We start from the raw sequence: 17160 nt of genomic DNA, 5'->3' as shown, positions 1-17160 counted from the left end.
GAAGAGAGAGCGGAAGAGAAAGTCGAAGTGAAAGTTTACACTAGCGAAGCTACGGAATTTTTGATTCCGTCTGTGAAGTTTGTGTAGGTTGTATACGTGTATGTGTTATCGGAATTTTGTTTCGTTAAAAAAGTTGGTGTTCATCTGCGGCGTCCAGGTTTCGATCGATGGTTCTGCAGAAAGCATCAGGTGAGCTTGTTTTTCGTGTCTTTTTCCTGATTTTTCTCATAGCGTAGAAAATTTTTGATGAGTCGTTTTGTTTTTATGCATGAGATATATTTTTCTTTTTTGTCTTGAAAAATTTTATTTCAAATTGCTTTGAGTAGCAAAGTAATTGTTAATTAGATTTTAAAAATGTCTGACCATTCGGACTGCGATTCCGTAATGGAAGAAGACGCGCTAGGAATCGCTAATGTCGTGTCCGAGCACGATATTTTGAGAGAGGAGAACGCAAGTTTGAAAGCGAGGGTGAATGAGCTAAATAGATGCGTATCTAGCTTAGTTGCTGAGATTAAAAATCTCAGGGAGAGGCTCGAGTTGCAGGAGGGAAATAAGGAAAGTCCTTACTCCAAAGCACTCAAAAAGAACATTGTTTTGAAAAATGTCCAAGAAGTGACCTTACCGGTTCAAAAGCAGAAGATGGAGGTGGTCAAAGCCCCTCAAAACAAAATTTCCCCACCCGCCAAAAGAGTGAGAAAGGATAGCTCCTCGTACAATGAAGACTCGAACAAAAAAGAGTCTTGGAAACCCTAGCCCAACAGAAAACCACTCCAGTGGAGGAGAGGAAAGAAAAAATGCCCCCAGTCAGCCTGAGAGGTACGTCCGAATGGACGTCAATTTCCAACGCGTTAATGCGAAACGGCATTAACTACAGCAGAGCGACAACTGTGAAGGACGGAATTAGGGTCGTCCCACAAACCCCACAAGATTATCGAAGGATGACTGAATTCCTCCACAAAATCAACAGAGAGTTTTACACTCTCCAACGAGAGGAGGAAAAGAAAATTTACGCGGTAGTGAGATACCTACCGCTGGATGCAGATATCCCGACGATCCTTGACGACCTCAAGGATCAAGGGATCGTCGATGCTGAGGTCATAAGGATGACCTCAAATATAACAAAAAAGCCGATGAGCTTATTGCTGGTTAAAACCCAGAACAAGGGTATCTTCGAGGTGAGAAGGCTCTACAACATGAACTGTGTTGTTGAACCTAAGAGAAGGACGACCGGGCCTGGACAATGTTATCGCTGTCAGCGATATGGACATGCCCAAAGTAAGTGCACTTTTCCATGGAGGTGCGTGAAATGCCCCGGTAATCACAGCTCCAAGGGGTGTACGCTTACCAGGGAGAACGAGGAGCGAAATGCTTCTTGTGTTCTCTGTGGAGAGCAAGGACATCCAGCCAGCTACAAGGGATGTAGCGAATGGAAATTGGTCACTAAAAAGGCCAAGAGATCTCCGAGATCGAACCAAACCAGCTCGAGGCCAACACAAAATACTCCGAAGCCAGCCCAAAACTCTTCGGAAGTGAAGAAACCCCAGGAAACTGCAACCAAAGCAGTCAAAGAGACGAAGAAACCAGAGAAAAAGACGGAAAAGGCAAAAACCGTCAAAAAAGCCGAAACCAGAAAAGGAATTTCTGGAATCACAGAGGAACTGGATTAGTTCGGATATCATTTCCCAATTACGATATCTACAGAAATGTGGCGTTGCTATACTGGCTAGAAGGAATATGGATCACCATTTCGACCAAATATTCAATGGTCAAGAAGTAGAAGCAATATCGATTATTGTGAATACCAATCGAGGACAAGTGAAGATTATTTCGACTTATAAATCTAAAAATGCTACTAGAAGGAAGACACCCGAAAATCATAATTGGTGATCTTAACTGCAAATCGCAGGAATGGAACAGTAGGGTGGAAAATACCAACGGGAGAAGACTGAAGATTTATGCTGAAAAACTTAATGCAGTTGTGATAGGACCTGATATACCGACCTACATACCAAGAGTAAATGGACTACCCGATGTACTGGACATTGTCGTAATGAAAGACATCACTGAAGAAATCAGCATTGATACAATAGAAGACGGAACTTCAGACCACAATCCCATAGAATTCATAGTGGGACATGGCCCAAGAAACGAAGAAGAGACACAAACCAAGGATCGCACAGACTGGGAGAAATATAAGAATTTACTTCAGGAGAAAATCACGGAAATTCCCCAAATAAACACCCGGGATGAATTAGATGAAGCAGTTGAAAAATTGGAAAATCAAATAAAAGAAGCCTATGAAGAAAGCACCAAGAGAATAAGGAAACCAATTCCGAAACATTCACACGGAGATACGCCAAGGGATATAAAGGAACTTATAAAAAAGAACAGAAGACTCAGAAAAATCTACAGAACAACAAAAAGAGAAGAAGACAAGAAGAAACTGAATAAGCATAGTCAGATATTGAAAAATGCTTCAACAGAACTGCGTAATAACAGATGGCACCAGAGATTAAGTGAACTGAATACAATAGATCACTCGGCTTGGAAAATGCAAAAACGCTTACGACGAGAACGGACAGTTATACCTCCACTGCATGGAGCAAACGGAATGGTATATACGAGATTTGAAAAAGCCGAAGCACTTGCCGACTCAATTGAGAGAGAAGCCAGAATAAACTACAGAAATGATGATGACAATGAAGATCGAGAAGAAGAAGTGGAGGAAAACGAAGAACAGATGATGGAACCACCGGAAACCGAAATCATTCCAAAACCGGCTTTACCAACAGAGATCAAAGAGATCATAATGAAATTGAAAAAACAGGAAAGCGCCGGGAGAAGATAGGATAACGAATTATATGTTGAAGAAATTGCCTAGAAAAGGAATAGCAGCCTTGACGAATATTACAAACGGAGTGATGAGGACCGAATACTACCCAAAGAGATGGAAAACTGCACAAATGATAGTTTTCAACAAGCCTGGAAAGGAATGGAAATGTCTTCAAAATTATAGACCAATCAGCCTACTATCAGCACTAGGAAAAATCGTCGAGAGGGTTATCGCTAAAAGGCTGAATGAGGAAACAGAAATGTTGAAGATAATTTTACCCCAACAATTTGGATTTCGACGAGAACATTCGACTGAATTCCAATTACTACGGCTCATAGAATACGCCACCGAAGGAATGCAGAACAAACAGGCCACAGGATTAGTTCTGATGGATATCGAGAGAGCTAGAGAGCTTGTCAATTGGTGATATGAAATTCCCTTCGTCCAGAAAATCAATAACAATAACCAGTATTTCTTTCGATGACTGGCCCCGTAACCTGTCAGTTTCTTACTGATTTCGCAGTGTATACAGAAAATGTTATGTAGTGAAAATGCAGATAAAATAACTTCCATGTCTTTTCAAGTTATAAATTTTTATTGACAATTAATTTCACTTCACCTTCAAACTCAAATACATAGCGATCTAAATACCACATTCTAACATTATTGACACTAAAGTTCAAGTTTTTTTTTCTCATAAAAAACAACTAAATTGGAATAAAAAGCAACGGGGTGACATCAAGACGTCCTTAACTTCAATTTAAAAAAAAATCAAGGCTTCACGTGAGAACTTGAGATTCTTGAGGTATTACTTCTCATTAAACACTCTGTATTTGGCTTATGCTTTGAAAACGCAGTATATATCATAAGAAAAAAGTGTTTCATCTCATCTACACGACTATATGAATTTGTCCAGTTTATGGATAATGTTCTTTTTTTTCGGGATCTTTACAGTTGAGACTGATTCTCTGATTTCGCGTTTCAGGTGCTTTTTTTTTAATACCTCGTGGCCAGTAATATCTATCGAAAACTCAACACATCATTGGATAGGTGTCAACGGCAATTAATTTCAAACTCTATTCATGTAAAAATTCAAGTTTATTAACGAACTTTTTTTCTACTGACATACAGATCACTTTTGTAGCTAAATATACAAATCTCATAGAACGAGTGAATGCTCCTTTCTGGAAAGATTTATGTGCTTTATTTTATACTCTATTAGTGCACTCAATGGATACAATCTCAAAGTTTTCCTCCTAGTATATAGAAAAGATGTGAGGCAGAAAATGAAATACTAGATAAACGTGCAAGATTTCGAATAATTCATGTTCTCACTGAATTGTTTTCAGCTTGAAAATACAAATTGATATAACTAAAATTAACCAGAGCACTCCCACGCCTACTCCATTTAAAACTTCGTAATGGCCTAAGCCCCACCCCTTCATAAAGACATTCCTAAAGGACTGAGTAGGTATAGTGAAAGGGAGTGTATTTGAAACGAATTGCAAAATTTTAGGTTGTGCTTCTAACGGCCATATCACTCCTGCAAATAAAAAAAAAACAATTATCATTATGTCTAGCCTGATATTGGGCATATGCATATATAAGTAGTAAATGCTTTTGATATGAACATATTATATACATTTTATTAGCAAAGATATCGAATACCCTTCTTTATGCATACGATCCAATGTCTTGAAATTAACTCACCGCAAAGTAAAATCATGGGATAAAACGCTCCGCATGTGAGAATATTTGCCATCGTATAATTGCTGCTCACAATGGATATCCAAAAACCTGAAATTCGAATAGAATATGTTATTCATATACTCGCTTCAAAAATAATTGGGCGACAATAGAAAATCGAAATTATGTTGATGATAGCCTCTATCCAGTAAGATTCTCAGTTGCGGAATTCAGGTTGGACCCACATACTCGTAAGATATACATGCATTGACCGAAGGCATTTTGAATTTTGTATTCTTGTTTATGTTAATCTTGATTTAATCGAACAAATTGGGAAATTAATCAATATTTATTGTGAATTCTGATTCATTTGCTCAGAATTTTGTCATTTATACATTCTTTCCAAGTCATATTTATATAATTTAATTCCTAGGTTGAAACTGCACACAAGTATTAGTGATTTTTTGTAATTAGATATTGAGCTGCCTCCTTGGTCAGAACTTTCAAGGCAGAATTCGATATCAATATTTCTTGAAGAGAGTAGTGATGCCCACGAGACCAAAAAGAGGTGAGACTTCACTAAATTCTCGTCTATTCTCGCCGATAAGACATGCAGTCTCGTCTCGTTGGACCTAATCTCCTTATGTCTCGAGTCACGTGTGAGAGTTAAAATGGATTTAAATAAAACTATAGATCTATTATGGCTGCATTTACGACTAAAGAAGTTTCTCTCACGTGACTTTCCACGTAATTTTTTTTGAGCAGACCCTATATTTAGATAAAGTTCCCTGAAGTTGGTAGCCGAAAAGCAATTTTTGGATTAAAAAGAAAGCCTGAGATCCGTCTAATCGGTAACTTTAGGTTTAAGTATCTGTTGATAATTTGTTTTTCTCAAAAACCGTTAAGTACTTTCAGCAAGAATTTACAAGAAAAAATAAATAAAGCCATAAAAATTTGATATTTCAATAGTAGGTACTATAATAAGAATAGTTTTTAGTCATATGTGCACTATTTCAGGATGTTTCGGAAGAGTTGAATGACGGAGAACATGAATGTCCACACACGCGTGTTCATAAATATCTTAAAATAGTAATTTTTCTTATTTTTCAGATTATTTGGGAAAATATGAAATTATCTCAGGGGAAACTATTTTTTACAGAATTGTGTTTCGAATTTTGTAAAAGCTTAAAAAACTAAAATTGCAAATTTAGTGTTGGTGATAAGCTTGAAGGAACGACAACCTCATCACCTTCTTAGAGGGAGCTATTTTTTAAGGACTGTGGTGAACAAATTTGGAGTTAGAGAACAACAAAAATTAAATTCAAATATCCAATCAGCAACATAAACAAACCGAAAATGTGGATACAAACACTCAAGTGAAAATAGACCTCAGGTTCTTCCTGAAACAACGCAAGCTCATGTCTGAAAACAAATGTATGGGACAAATGGCACTACATGCTCTTCAAGAATGTTCCTTATATACTTATCAGCATTCATAGCTCCATTATCAACGACCACTAGGTCTGTGCGAGCAGTCAAAAATATTCCACCCCATACCATAATCGATCCTCCCCCGAAACCAGTAGTATTCAGGAAATTGCACTGAGCATATCTTTCATTTGGACGTCTGTATACAAGGGAACGTCGATCACAATGGTAGAGACAGAATCTAGACTCATCTGTGAAGAGAACTCTTTCACAATCGGCCTCTTCCCAATGGATATGCTCTCTCGCAAAATCCAAACGCGCCCTTCGATGGGCTGGGGTGAGAGCTGGGCCTCTTGCCGCGACACGAGGCCTTATATCATATTCTCTGAGGCGATTTCTTATTGTCTGAGTGCTAATTCGCACCTCATGAGTTTGCTCAAGCTGAATTTGAAGGAGGCGAGCGGTTGCAAACCGTTGTCTCAACGAAGAAACTCTCAAGTAACGTACTTGAATGGCAGTTGTTACCCGTGGTCTACCCTGTCCTGGTCTTCGGACATTCATACCTGTCTCCCTGAATCGCTGCAACATTCTGGACACACTTGTATGGGAAACTCCAAACCTTTCTGCAATTCTTGTGTATGTCCACCCTTCTTCTCGCAAAACTACCGCTTGGGCACATTCCTCTCGGGTCAAATTGCGTGTTTCGCGTTGCATAGCGATCGAGTGTAGAAAATCAAACGAAAGAAAAATTATTGATCACTAGAATTGATCGAGAACAACTGATTTTAGAATGGAGCCAATACATTCAAAATCTGATAATATCATCTTTTTATATTCCTGCTGGGAAAAAACATCTGTATTGAAGAAAACTGTTGAAAGTGGATAACATATGAATGCATAATTCTGATAAAAATAATTATCATTGAGAACACCTTCAGTTGTAGAATAAATTTGAGATTTCCATAATGTGCGTTAATTTTTTTGCGCAGTGTATAAAAAAATGTTTGAAACGAAAGGTGTGAAGGCTTGTTTATTGGTAACGTCCATGTTTGTATACTGAATGCATTTTTGCAGAAATTTGGATCATTGAATTCAGTTTTTATACTTTGCCAACGTTTTGAATCTGATGTGATTCCTTTTCAAGGCTGAACAGTGAAATAAAAATTTCGAAATAATAACTTTGAAGTTTGAGGAAGAAATATGTGTCCAATTAAATTTGCGGGCCGGTTTTGATTTGTTTAAGAAATGTATAATACATACTCAAAATTCGAACTCACCAAGGGCCATTCCATTAATTCCTTCCAGAACAATGAAAAAGTAGAGGGTGAATAAGTTGCCAACACTGGATATTTCGAAAAATAGGAAGGCAACTAAAAATATTTCCAAATTCTGTACCAGCAGGAGTGTGAACTGTAGGATGAAATGGGTTATCGTTATTTCCATAGCAGTAACACCAGCTACAGCCGATCTATCCCAAACACCTTCTAGTCTATCCGTCAAGATTATTTGGGAAGTAAGAAGTGTTCCAGAGAAATAAGCAATTCTGAAAACAGAAATTTGATTAGTACATAAAAATTCTTGCACTTGATTAGAAATCACAAGTTAAAAAAGTATAGTTCTGATTGTAGGAATATAAAATCATTGAATTAAAAATTTATAGAAAAATAGTCGGTTATTATCTAGAAAATATATTGTCCCATTATACTGTTATAGAAAATACATACAAATCAAAATAAGGTGCTTTCAAAAAATTTGCCGGCAAGAATGCTGTGGAATTGAGGTCTTCATTGTACAAGGACATTATTTCAATCATGCATTCCTCAGTTTTCAGAAAGATATAGGTATGGATTATTCTGAGTTTTACTATTTTTCAACACTGGGGTCCCTTTTTTTCACTTTTAGGGAAACTCGTTTTAAGAATCGATCAAAAGCAAAATGCATGGACGTCAGACGTTGTTCTTATTATAATGGTACCGTTTTGTGTATGAGCTTTTATTCACAGGGTGAAAATAAACAACTTTTCAAAAGTGAAGGATATTTATGTTTTACGAAGTCACATATTTTCCGTATCATTAATAATTTGTTATCAATTACTTAAACTTATAACGATAGTCGACGAGTCTACTTATGCGAAGAAACTGCCGCTCTCTTCAAGAGTCCTTCACGAGGAGGTACAATAGGGAATACTCCTTCTGACGAAAATGATGTATTTTTTATGAAATATCTTTGAAACGTCACATTTTGAAATAACCATTTCAACCGTTTCCCAAGAAAAATTATTTTAAGCACTTAAAAATGAAAAATAAAAATAGGTATTTAAAGGTTAAAGCGTTTTGTGCGAATTGTACAAGCTGGCAACATCGACTGAAATATGCCTAGATAATAAAGGACAACAAATGCATTATCTTGATGAGATAGACAAAGATGACTGTCTATGAAGACTGCGACGAATGAGGAAGGTCGTAAAATTTTATGGGATTTTTATGGCCGGTTGCAGTTGAAGCTCGCCAGTAAGTACGCGCCTGTAGATCAACAGCTGTTATTTTATAAACAAGCTGATCGGATATTGTTCTCTTCATTGTCTTGTATGCGCTGTTGCCAAATCGTAAACTCCGCACAAAGTTATTTAAATTTTAAAACCCCATATTTCAAGGATGATTTTGAATAGTTTTCGCGGTGAATTTGAAAAAATCATGAATGAAACTTATAATTATTCAGTTTAAACTTGCATATGCAGTGATAACCCAAATTGAGGAGAATTCCCCATTACGGTTTGGGATGAATTTTTGTTCGTTGGCTAAAATAAATTTATAAGTGAGTTATAATAATGGTCAGTCGACGGCCATTTGTAACAATGTTTACAATAAACCACTTTTATTATGACTTTAGCCTTGCGGCTTTCACACTCCTCTCCAGAGGAAAATTCACTTATCCCAGATATCTCAGATATCAAAAGGATTAAGCTGTGTTGGAGCCCTTTCCAGGTTTTCGGGCTCGTGGTGGTGGTCGGGTCCGGGTCGCTCCTCGGCTTCCTGCTGTAGGTTGGATTCCTGCTCCACCCGCACTTCCTGTCGGATCAGACGGTGTTCCTCTGCATTTCCCATGTAATTGCGTACAGTTCTCGCCGTTCCCAGCAGTACCGCTTTCTGCATGACTCTATAGATATTTTCGTCCAACTGAAGTTTCCTCAAGTTCTCCAGTAGTTTCTTCGGTATCAGGCCTGTAGATATCTTGATATCTTTCAGCTTCCACTGTCTTCTGGTTTGTTCCTCGAGATCTCTGTATTTTGAAATTTTTTCAGTGTGCCTATCTAGAAGATTGTTATTATTTGGAATTGTCACATCGATTATTAGTCTTCTGTCCTTATCCTTATTGAGCAATATGAGGTCTGGTCTATTGTGGGTTATTTCCCGGTCTGTCAGAACCGTGCGATCCCAGTAGAGCTTGTGATGTTCATTTTCCAATACAGCATCCGGATGGTAATTGTAATAAGGAACCTTTTTCGAACTTAGAAGTTGGTGTTTTAGTGCCAATTCTTGGTGAAGAATCTTGGCAACAGCATCATGTCTATTTTTGTACTCCGTGCCCGCGAACTTCTGACATCTCTCGGTGATGTGCTGAATATTATTATTATTATTATAATGAGTATAAATAAGTTTTGATAACAGCAATCACTGTAGGTTCATTATTCCATTTTTCAATCTGGTCACCATCACATTGAAGTGCTATCCTTATAGGCTTTCTTCTTCATTTCATTGACGTGTTAACAACATAGTTACTGAGGGCTATGAAAATGTGAACTTTTGTACCGAATAATGTGTTTTTGCGGGAAGCTTCACTTCATTACTTCAATATGAAGTACAAAGTAATCATATTTCAGTGGAAGTTTATGGTGACCATGGTTTAGCTGATATTAGAAGTGGTTTGCTCGGTTCAAAAGTGGCAATTTTAATTTGGAAGACGAAGAATGAGCCATGGCGCCACCAAAGTTTCAGAATGAAAAATAATTGGTAAGGCTAGATTCATTCATCACACACGCAAGGAGAAATCGCAAAAACCCTTGGACTTACTCAAAGAGCCATTTGCTATACTTTAAAAGCAATAGGTAGAATCCGAAAGGTAGGATATTGGGTTCAGTATGAACTGAAGGAGAGAGACGTCAAACGCCGTTTTTCACGTTTGAAGAACTGCTTCAACGGAAAAAAAGTACTTTTTGAATCAAATTTTGGCTGGCGAAGTGACTCCATTACGATAATCCAAAACGTCGGGCAACATATGGATACCCCGGTCAAGCAGAATACTCATGGCGAGATCATGCATTTGGGGGGACTAGCAGCATGGGTGTGGTGTATTATGAGCTGCTAGAATCGACCGAAAGGATCACAGGAGAGGTCTACCGACGAGAAAAAAAATACACATAGATTAACCTGATCGGCGACAGGACAGTCACTCGAATTTTAAGTAAGTCACCATAATATGTTATGGTTGCGGAGCCGACGATGCTAAATCGGGATTTACTCGAGCGTCGTGGAGACCTAGTGGATTTTGAAAATGAGATTGTAGAAATAAAAAAAGGTTCTATGATGTATGCACTTTCGCAGAGGTGGGGAAAGCGTCTGCAGGTTCTCAAAAATGTAAAAGAAAATCGTCAGGTGTACATACTCGAGCGTGTCTTATTAAGATACTGTATCTGGCCTACGTGTCTCTGATTATAAAGTCATGTTTATCTGACAGTTTGCGTGGTGGGGCTGGCCGTACGGAAGAGTTGAAAATGGTAAAAAAAAATTTGACCTTTGAAAATGCAAAAAATCGATAGGTACTTGTACTCGAGCGTGTCTGATTTTCATACAGTTGGTTAATCGCGTGTTGGCCCATTAATCTGACACTAATCAGGAGGGGTTTTCTCTGATACCCTGTTATCCTCGATGTAAACAATCAAAAGTGCACCAATTCTTAATTTACAAAAATTTACACCAGTATGCCGAGCTTCAGGCCCCGGGTTCAATTCCCCTCTCCTCTCCTCTGATAAACCACAAGAATTCATGTGGCTTCACGTCGCGCACTTATACACGGAGAGGCAGAGCCAAAAAAAGTCTCTGAATTTATTAAACCTGGTTTTTTCTCAGGTGATTACAATCATAATATACAACAAAATGCGGTCAGTCAAGTGGATGTTAGAACATGTGCCTCAGGTGCGCGGTCAAACATGTCGTGATCACCGACACAATATAATCAATTTCTTAAGGCTGAAACTTTATAAACTTCTGTTTTTTGGTATGTGAATCAAAATTATGATAATCAGTCACCGTCCAATCGGGACACAGCTGGTCAGTCAGCTTTAATGCGCGTAGATAGATGTTGGGACTAATCATCAGAGGATGATTAATGTCAGTAGAATGCATCAAAAATTGGGAAATTCTGTTTGCAATGCTCTTCCTGGACTGCATGCTTTGACTGGATGTGATTTTAACCCAGCTTTTCACAAGAAAGGTAAAAAAAACTCTGCAGATAATGAAGCAAAGCGAAGATTTTCGAAAAACATTCGCTGACCTTCGACTTGCAGATGGAAGCAACCAGAATAATATGTTCAATAAGGTTCAAGAATTTGTTTGCCATTCATAGGGCTTGAAAAAAATAAAATCAATTGACGAGGGAAGATTCGTTTTATTTTCAAAGACGTATAAATGTCTCAACACCACAAACGATTATTTTAAAATTGAAATGGGGAATGTAGATAGGTCGAGTATGCCACCATGCCAATCAAAATTAATGCAGCAGTTCTTAAGAGCGAGCTTCATTACAAATATTTGGTAAGTTAGCTTGAATGTGCGTAGCGTCGTTTATAAGGATGCAATTCGTTTATTAAGCGTGAAATTTTTTTGTAACTACTACTGACCATATTATTAATAAATAAAATGGTCAGTCGGTCATTCCGTAGAACAACGCCCATTAGTCAGTGGATAAGAAATTAAATTCTGATTGGCATGGTGGCATATCCGACCCATCTACATTCCTTATTTTAATTTTAAAATAATCGCTTGTGGTGCTAAGACATTTATACGTCTTTGAAAATAAAACGAATCTTGCCTGGTCAACTGATTTTATTTTTTTCAAGTCGCATAAATGGCAAAGAAATTCTTGAACCTTATTGAACATATTATTCTGGTTGCTTCCGTCTGCAAGTCGAAGGTCAGCTGATGTTTTTTGAAAATCTTCGCTTTGCTTCATTATCTGCAAAGTTTTTTTTTTACCTTTCTTGTAAAAAGCTGGGTTAAAATCACATCCAGTCAAAGCATGCAGTCCAGGAAGAGCATTGCAAACAGAATTTCCCAATTTTTGATGCATTCTACTAACATTAATCATCCTCTGATGATTAGTCCCAACTTCTATCTACGCGCATTAAAGATGACTGACCAGCTTTGTCCCGATTGGACGTTGACTGACTATCATAATTTTGATTTACATACTAAAACACAAAAGTTTATAAACTATCAGCCTTAAGAAATTGATTTTATTATATCGGTGATCACGACATATTTGATCGTGCACCTGAGGCACATGTTCTAACATCCACTTGACTGACCGCAGCATTTTATTGTATATCATGATTGTAATCACCTGAGAAAGAACCAGGCTTAATAAATTCAAAGACTTTTTTTGGCTCTGCCTCTTGGACTATTAGGCGCTGGTCTCTCGCTCTCCGAAGGCTCGAGTTACTTATCCCACATATTTCAGCACGTGGCAAGGATGCAGACCAAGCACCTACGGAGCATCCGTCCATGGAATCTTTCCGTTATCGAATTATTTTTCATTGTCATTATAAATAAGATTCGGGGCCACTAATTGATCAGTCTTGACTTAGTCTTCGCGATTTATTGTACGAATCATTCGTCACAATTATCATACATTGTAATATTTGAAATAAAATAATTTTTTCTAATTACAGTCTCTCCCACAAAACTTAACTAGCGCAGTCGACGGAGTTTTTGTGACGTTCTATCCAGAAACCTGCAAAAATCCGAACCTATCATCCATTGGGTCCATCCAGGAAACCGCATGGAATTAGCATTGTTTACTAAGTGGTGAGTTATACTGATATATTGATTCTTTTGCATTTTATGTCAGACTCCTCTAAAACATGGTCCGATTCAATCATTGAAGACGATTCTGATTTAGAGCAGGATTTATTAAACTCTTTCAAAAATCTTAGTATAAAACCAATTTCTATTAATTTAAATACAAATAAGATGGCTACTGTTCCGAATTTTGATTCGAAAGATTTGAGCATTATTCCTGATTTCGATGGAAATCCTAACAAACTTCATAGATTTATTGCGGCCTCGGAAGCCTTATTAGGTCATTATTTTGATGTAAATAACACCAATAACTTTCAAAATTTGCTTTTATTGAATGGAATTCTTAATAAATTGCATGGTCGAGCTGAAGAAATAGTAGTTATTTATGGGGCTACAAACAACTGGATTGAAATTAAAAACGCTCTTATTCAAAATTTTAGTGATCAAAGAGATGAAAATAGCTTGAACCAAGATTTAGTTAATTCTAGGCAAAATTTCAATGAATCCCCTCAAGAATTTTATGAACGAATTTTACATTTATTGAACACTATTTGCAATTATATTGACCTTCGGTGCAGAGCCGAAGATCAAGAAAGTAAAAGAGTATTTTTCAAAAATCAAGCTTTAAAGACCTTTCTGGCAGGATTAAGAGATCCTTTAGGCCCTGTTATAAGAGCTGTGCGGCCAGATTCATTAGCACAGGCACTTCAATTCATCCTTGAGGAGGACAATATCAAACACCTTCAAAAATGTAATAATTTTACTATTCCTAAACGACCAAACCAAAATAGAGCTAACTTCAAAACATCTTTCAACATGAATTCACGATTTCCATCTCCCCATTTTTCGTCACCTCATTTTCCAAGACCTAATAAATTTTCCAGTACACAAAATGCACAAAGATTTCCAAGTAGACCAATAAATTTACAACGAAACCCAAATTATACTCCTTCCAGATTTCCAACCCATTCTCAAGTATTCAAAAGACCGGCCCAAAACTTTCCGACTCCAATGAGTATTTCTACGAATAATACTGCTTCCAAATTCCGTCAAAATTACTCTACTTCACGCGATTTTCCAAACAGATCCCGTAATCCAGATTTTATCAGCGAGGAATTATTCAACACCGAAAATTTGAATTACGAAAGTATCGAATCGGAACATACTACTGAAGAAAATTTTCGGACTTTACCAACAAAAAACCCATCGAGTTGATAGAATATCATGTTTCCAATAAACGAGAACTGCCTTTCATATGTATTCAAAATCCTCCTTTGAAACTACTTATAGATACAGGTTCCACTAAATCTTTTATTAATCCTAATCTCGCAAAGCAGTTTTATTCCCACTTCATTTTCCGGAAACCATTCATTGTATCCACTGTCCATCAAACTTCACACCATGAATTTTTTGCTAATATACCAATTTTTCCTGAATTTAACCAACGTGGCGATTTCGAATTTTACTTATTCAAATTTCACACCTTTTATGATGGCCTTATAGGTTTAGATAACATAAAACTTTTGAATGCAACTCTGCGATTCATTATCATGAAACCGCTGCGAAAACTTCCTTTTAAAATTAAAGTTGATTCCAATTCAACAATTATCACTAAAATCCCTGTGAAACCATTATCAGGTGAAACCATGGTTCCCAACCAAATTATACAAAATTGTGAAATACCTGAAATTTTAACTTTTTCATGCAATGGATTGGCCAACGTAGAAATTTCGAATAAAACTGATGAAGATATAATATTAATTTTGAATAATCCAATAGTCTCTTTTCCTTTTATTACTGATGATTTCGAAATATATCAAATAGATACCAACATTTGCTCAGATAATAGTGACATAGAAAAACTTATTAGAACTGAACATATGAACGAGGAAGAAAAATTTCATATTCTTAAATTATGCAAGAAATATTCCGATATTTTCCACAGAGAAAATCAAACACTTTCATTTTCGAATAAAATTAAACATTGCATCAAAACCAAAGATGATATCCCTGCTTATACGAAATCTTACAGATACCCGTACGTTCATAAAGAAGAAGTAAAAAACCAGATAAATTTGATGTTGAAACAAGGAATCATTGGGCCTAGTCAGTCTCCGTGGTCATCTCCTATTTGGGTAGTCCATATATCTATTATATTCTATATCGATAATGGGACTTCGAAAATTGAAGCCAGCCCGTGGCCGGAATCGACTTCTGCGCATGTGCAGAAATATTAAGAATAAAAATACCTGATTAGTTCTGTCTCTTTCTGATACATGGTTTTATGAATTGACAGGAATGAAATGATTTTACTTCACAACCATTGGTTTGAATCAGGTTCAAACTCAGGTTTGCATCACGTAGATATTTGTATTTCTTCGTTGATTTCTAATAACTAGAAGTCAAAATTCTTGAAACTTCATCATTTTGCAACACTAGACGCTCGGATCCATAACAAAAGTGAAATATTATATGTATTCCATAGAAAACCTGCGGAGTGCGGAGACATCACAAAAGTGATGTTGAATCAACAAAATTGTAGGACTGTGAATACATTTTTCTAGGTTGTTCACTGTCGTATATTATCTGCATTGTATCTAGATAAGTCTGTTATTGTCTTGAAATTCAGTTGGGAGTTGATTTTTCGCCACTGAAATAGTGAAACATCTAAATCGACATCTATATCTATAAGGCTCAACTGTAGTTACTATTATAATATCTACCAGTTTCTCATCTTCTAAATATTCTTATTGCCAAATTGATTATTATATTGCTTCTGTTGAAGCATGGCTCTTTGAATGAGCACTCTGTAATTTTATATATAATATAACTACATATTACATTAAATGTTGACCCAAAAATATTTTTTATTGATTATTGAGTAGATTTACAAGAGGGGAAATTCAGGAGGTGAGATAAGTATGATGTTTACATGTATACGCAATAATTGAAACTGGGAAGAAACACTAATATAAAACGAACATGTTATTATGTCACTCTTGAGTTTACTGAGTATGGAAAATACCATTCCTTTTCGGCACTTAATTATTATTTCACAAATCATAATAATATTGGTTGAATAGTTTTTATGCACTTATTTGGTTTGATCTCTTTTCGTGGTTCATCTGAAAGATGAAAAAAACAGATACATACTCGATGAATTTAATATTCATTAACTTTCGCCTCACATAAAATTCTTCTCAAAATTTGTACAACAATTTGAAATAAATCATCAATGGAATTCATTCAATCATTCAACGTCAAATATGAAAACGAACTAACCAATATCTTGATTGTGTTTGGTTTTTCTATGTTGATTGTCATTTTCGAACTTCTAATTCGCGCATGCGTACAAGTGGATTCATCCCAACGATTTGGCTTAATTTTTTTTCGTAGTCTAGAACGCGTGTTATCAATATTGGTATAATGGATATATGGGGTAGTCCCTAAAAAGACAGATGCTTCTGGAAAGAAAAAATGGAGAATTGTTGTCGATTTTCGGAAAGTCAATGAAAAAACGATAGACGACAAATATCCTATCCCTAATATTAATGACGTTTTAGATAAACTTGGAAAGTGTCAATATTTCACTACATTAGATTTGGCAAGTGGTTTTCACCAAATAGAAATGAATCCGGAAGATATTTCCAAAACAGCTTTCAATGTGGAAAATGGACATTACGAATTCTTGCGAATGCCCTTTGGCTTAAAAAATGCTCCTTCCACTTTTCAACGTGTTATGGACCACGTTCTTAGAGGTTTAGACAATTGTTTGGTCTATGTTGATGATATAATAATATTCTCAACTTCTTTACAAGAACACCTTGTCAATCTTAATAATGTTTTTCAAAGACTTAAAGAGGCAAATTTCAAAATCCAATTAGATAAATCCGAATTTTTAAAGAGGGAGGTAGCATATCTAGGGCACGTAATCACCCCGGAGGGAGTGAAACCGAATCCCGACAAAATTATAGCTATTCAAAAGTATCCCCTACCGTGTACAACTAAAGAAATTAAAGGTTTTTTAGGTTTAGTTGGTTATTACAGGAAATTCATTCGAGATTTTGCTAAAATTACCAAACCGTTAACCTCATGTTTGAAAAAGGGTGCCAAAATTGAGCATACTCCTGAATTCAT

General features: G+C 36.5%; 1 protein-coding gene across 1 annotated transcript in view; it reads right to left on the bottom strand.

The window, feature by feature from the left end:
• Positions 1 to 3912: 3912 nt before the first annotated feature.
• LOC123312746 (ABC transporter G family member 20-like) overlaps positions 3913 to 17160 on the bottom strand; it is a 102448-nt gene continuing 89200 nt past the window's right edge. Inside the window, exons 12-14 of the mRNA XM_044897214.1 lie at positions 7225 to 7490; positions 4544 to 4630; positions 3913 to 4376 (exon numbers count right to left, since the gene is read on the bottom strand). Of these exons, the coding sequence (XP_044753149.1) occupies positions 4165 to 4376; positions 4544 to 4630; positions 7225 to 7490 (565 nt within the window). The 3' untranslated portion in view covers positions 3913 to 4164. The remainder of the gene's footprint in view (positions 4377 to 4543; positions 4631 to 7224; positions 7491 to 17160) is intronic.

Source organism: Coccinella septempunctata, chromosome 5 (genome assembly GCF_907165205.1).
Source record: "Coccinella septempunctata chromosome 5, icCocSept1.1, whole genome shotgun sequence".
NCBI lineage: Eukaryota > Metazoa > Arthropoda > Insecta > Coleoptera > Coccinellidae > Coccinella > Coccinella septempunctata.
Note: the sequence above shows the minus strand (reverse complement) of the source record. Positions and strands in the feature narration are given on the sequence as shown.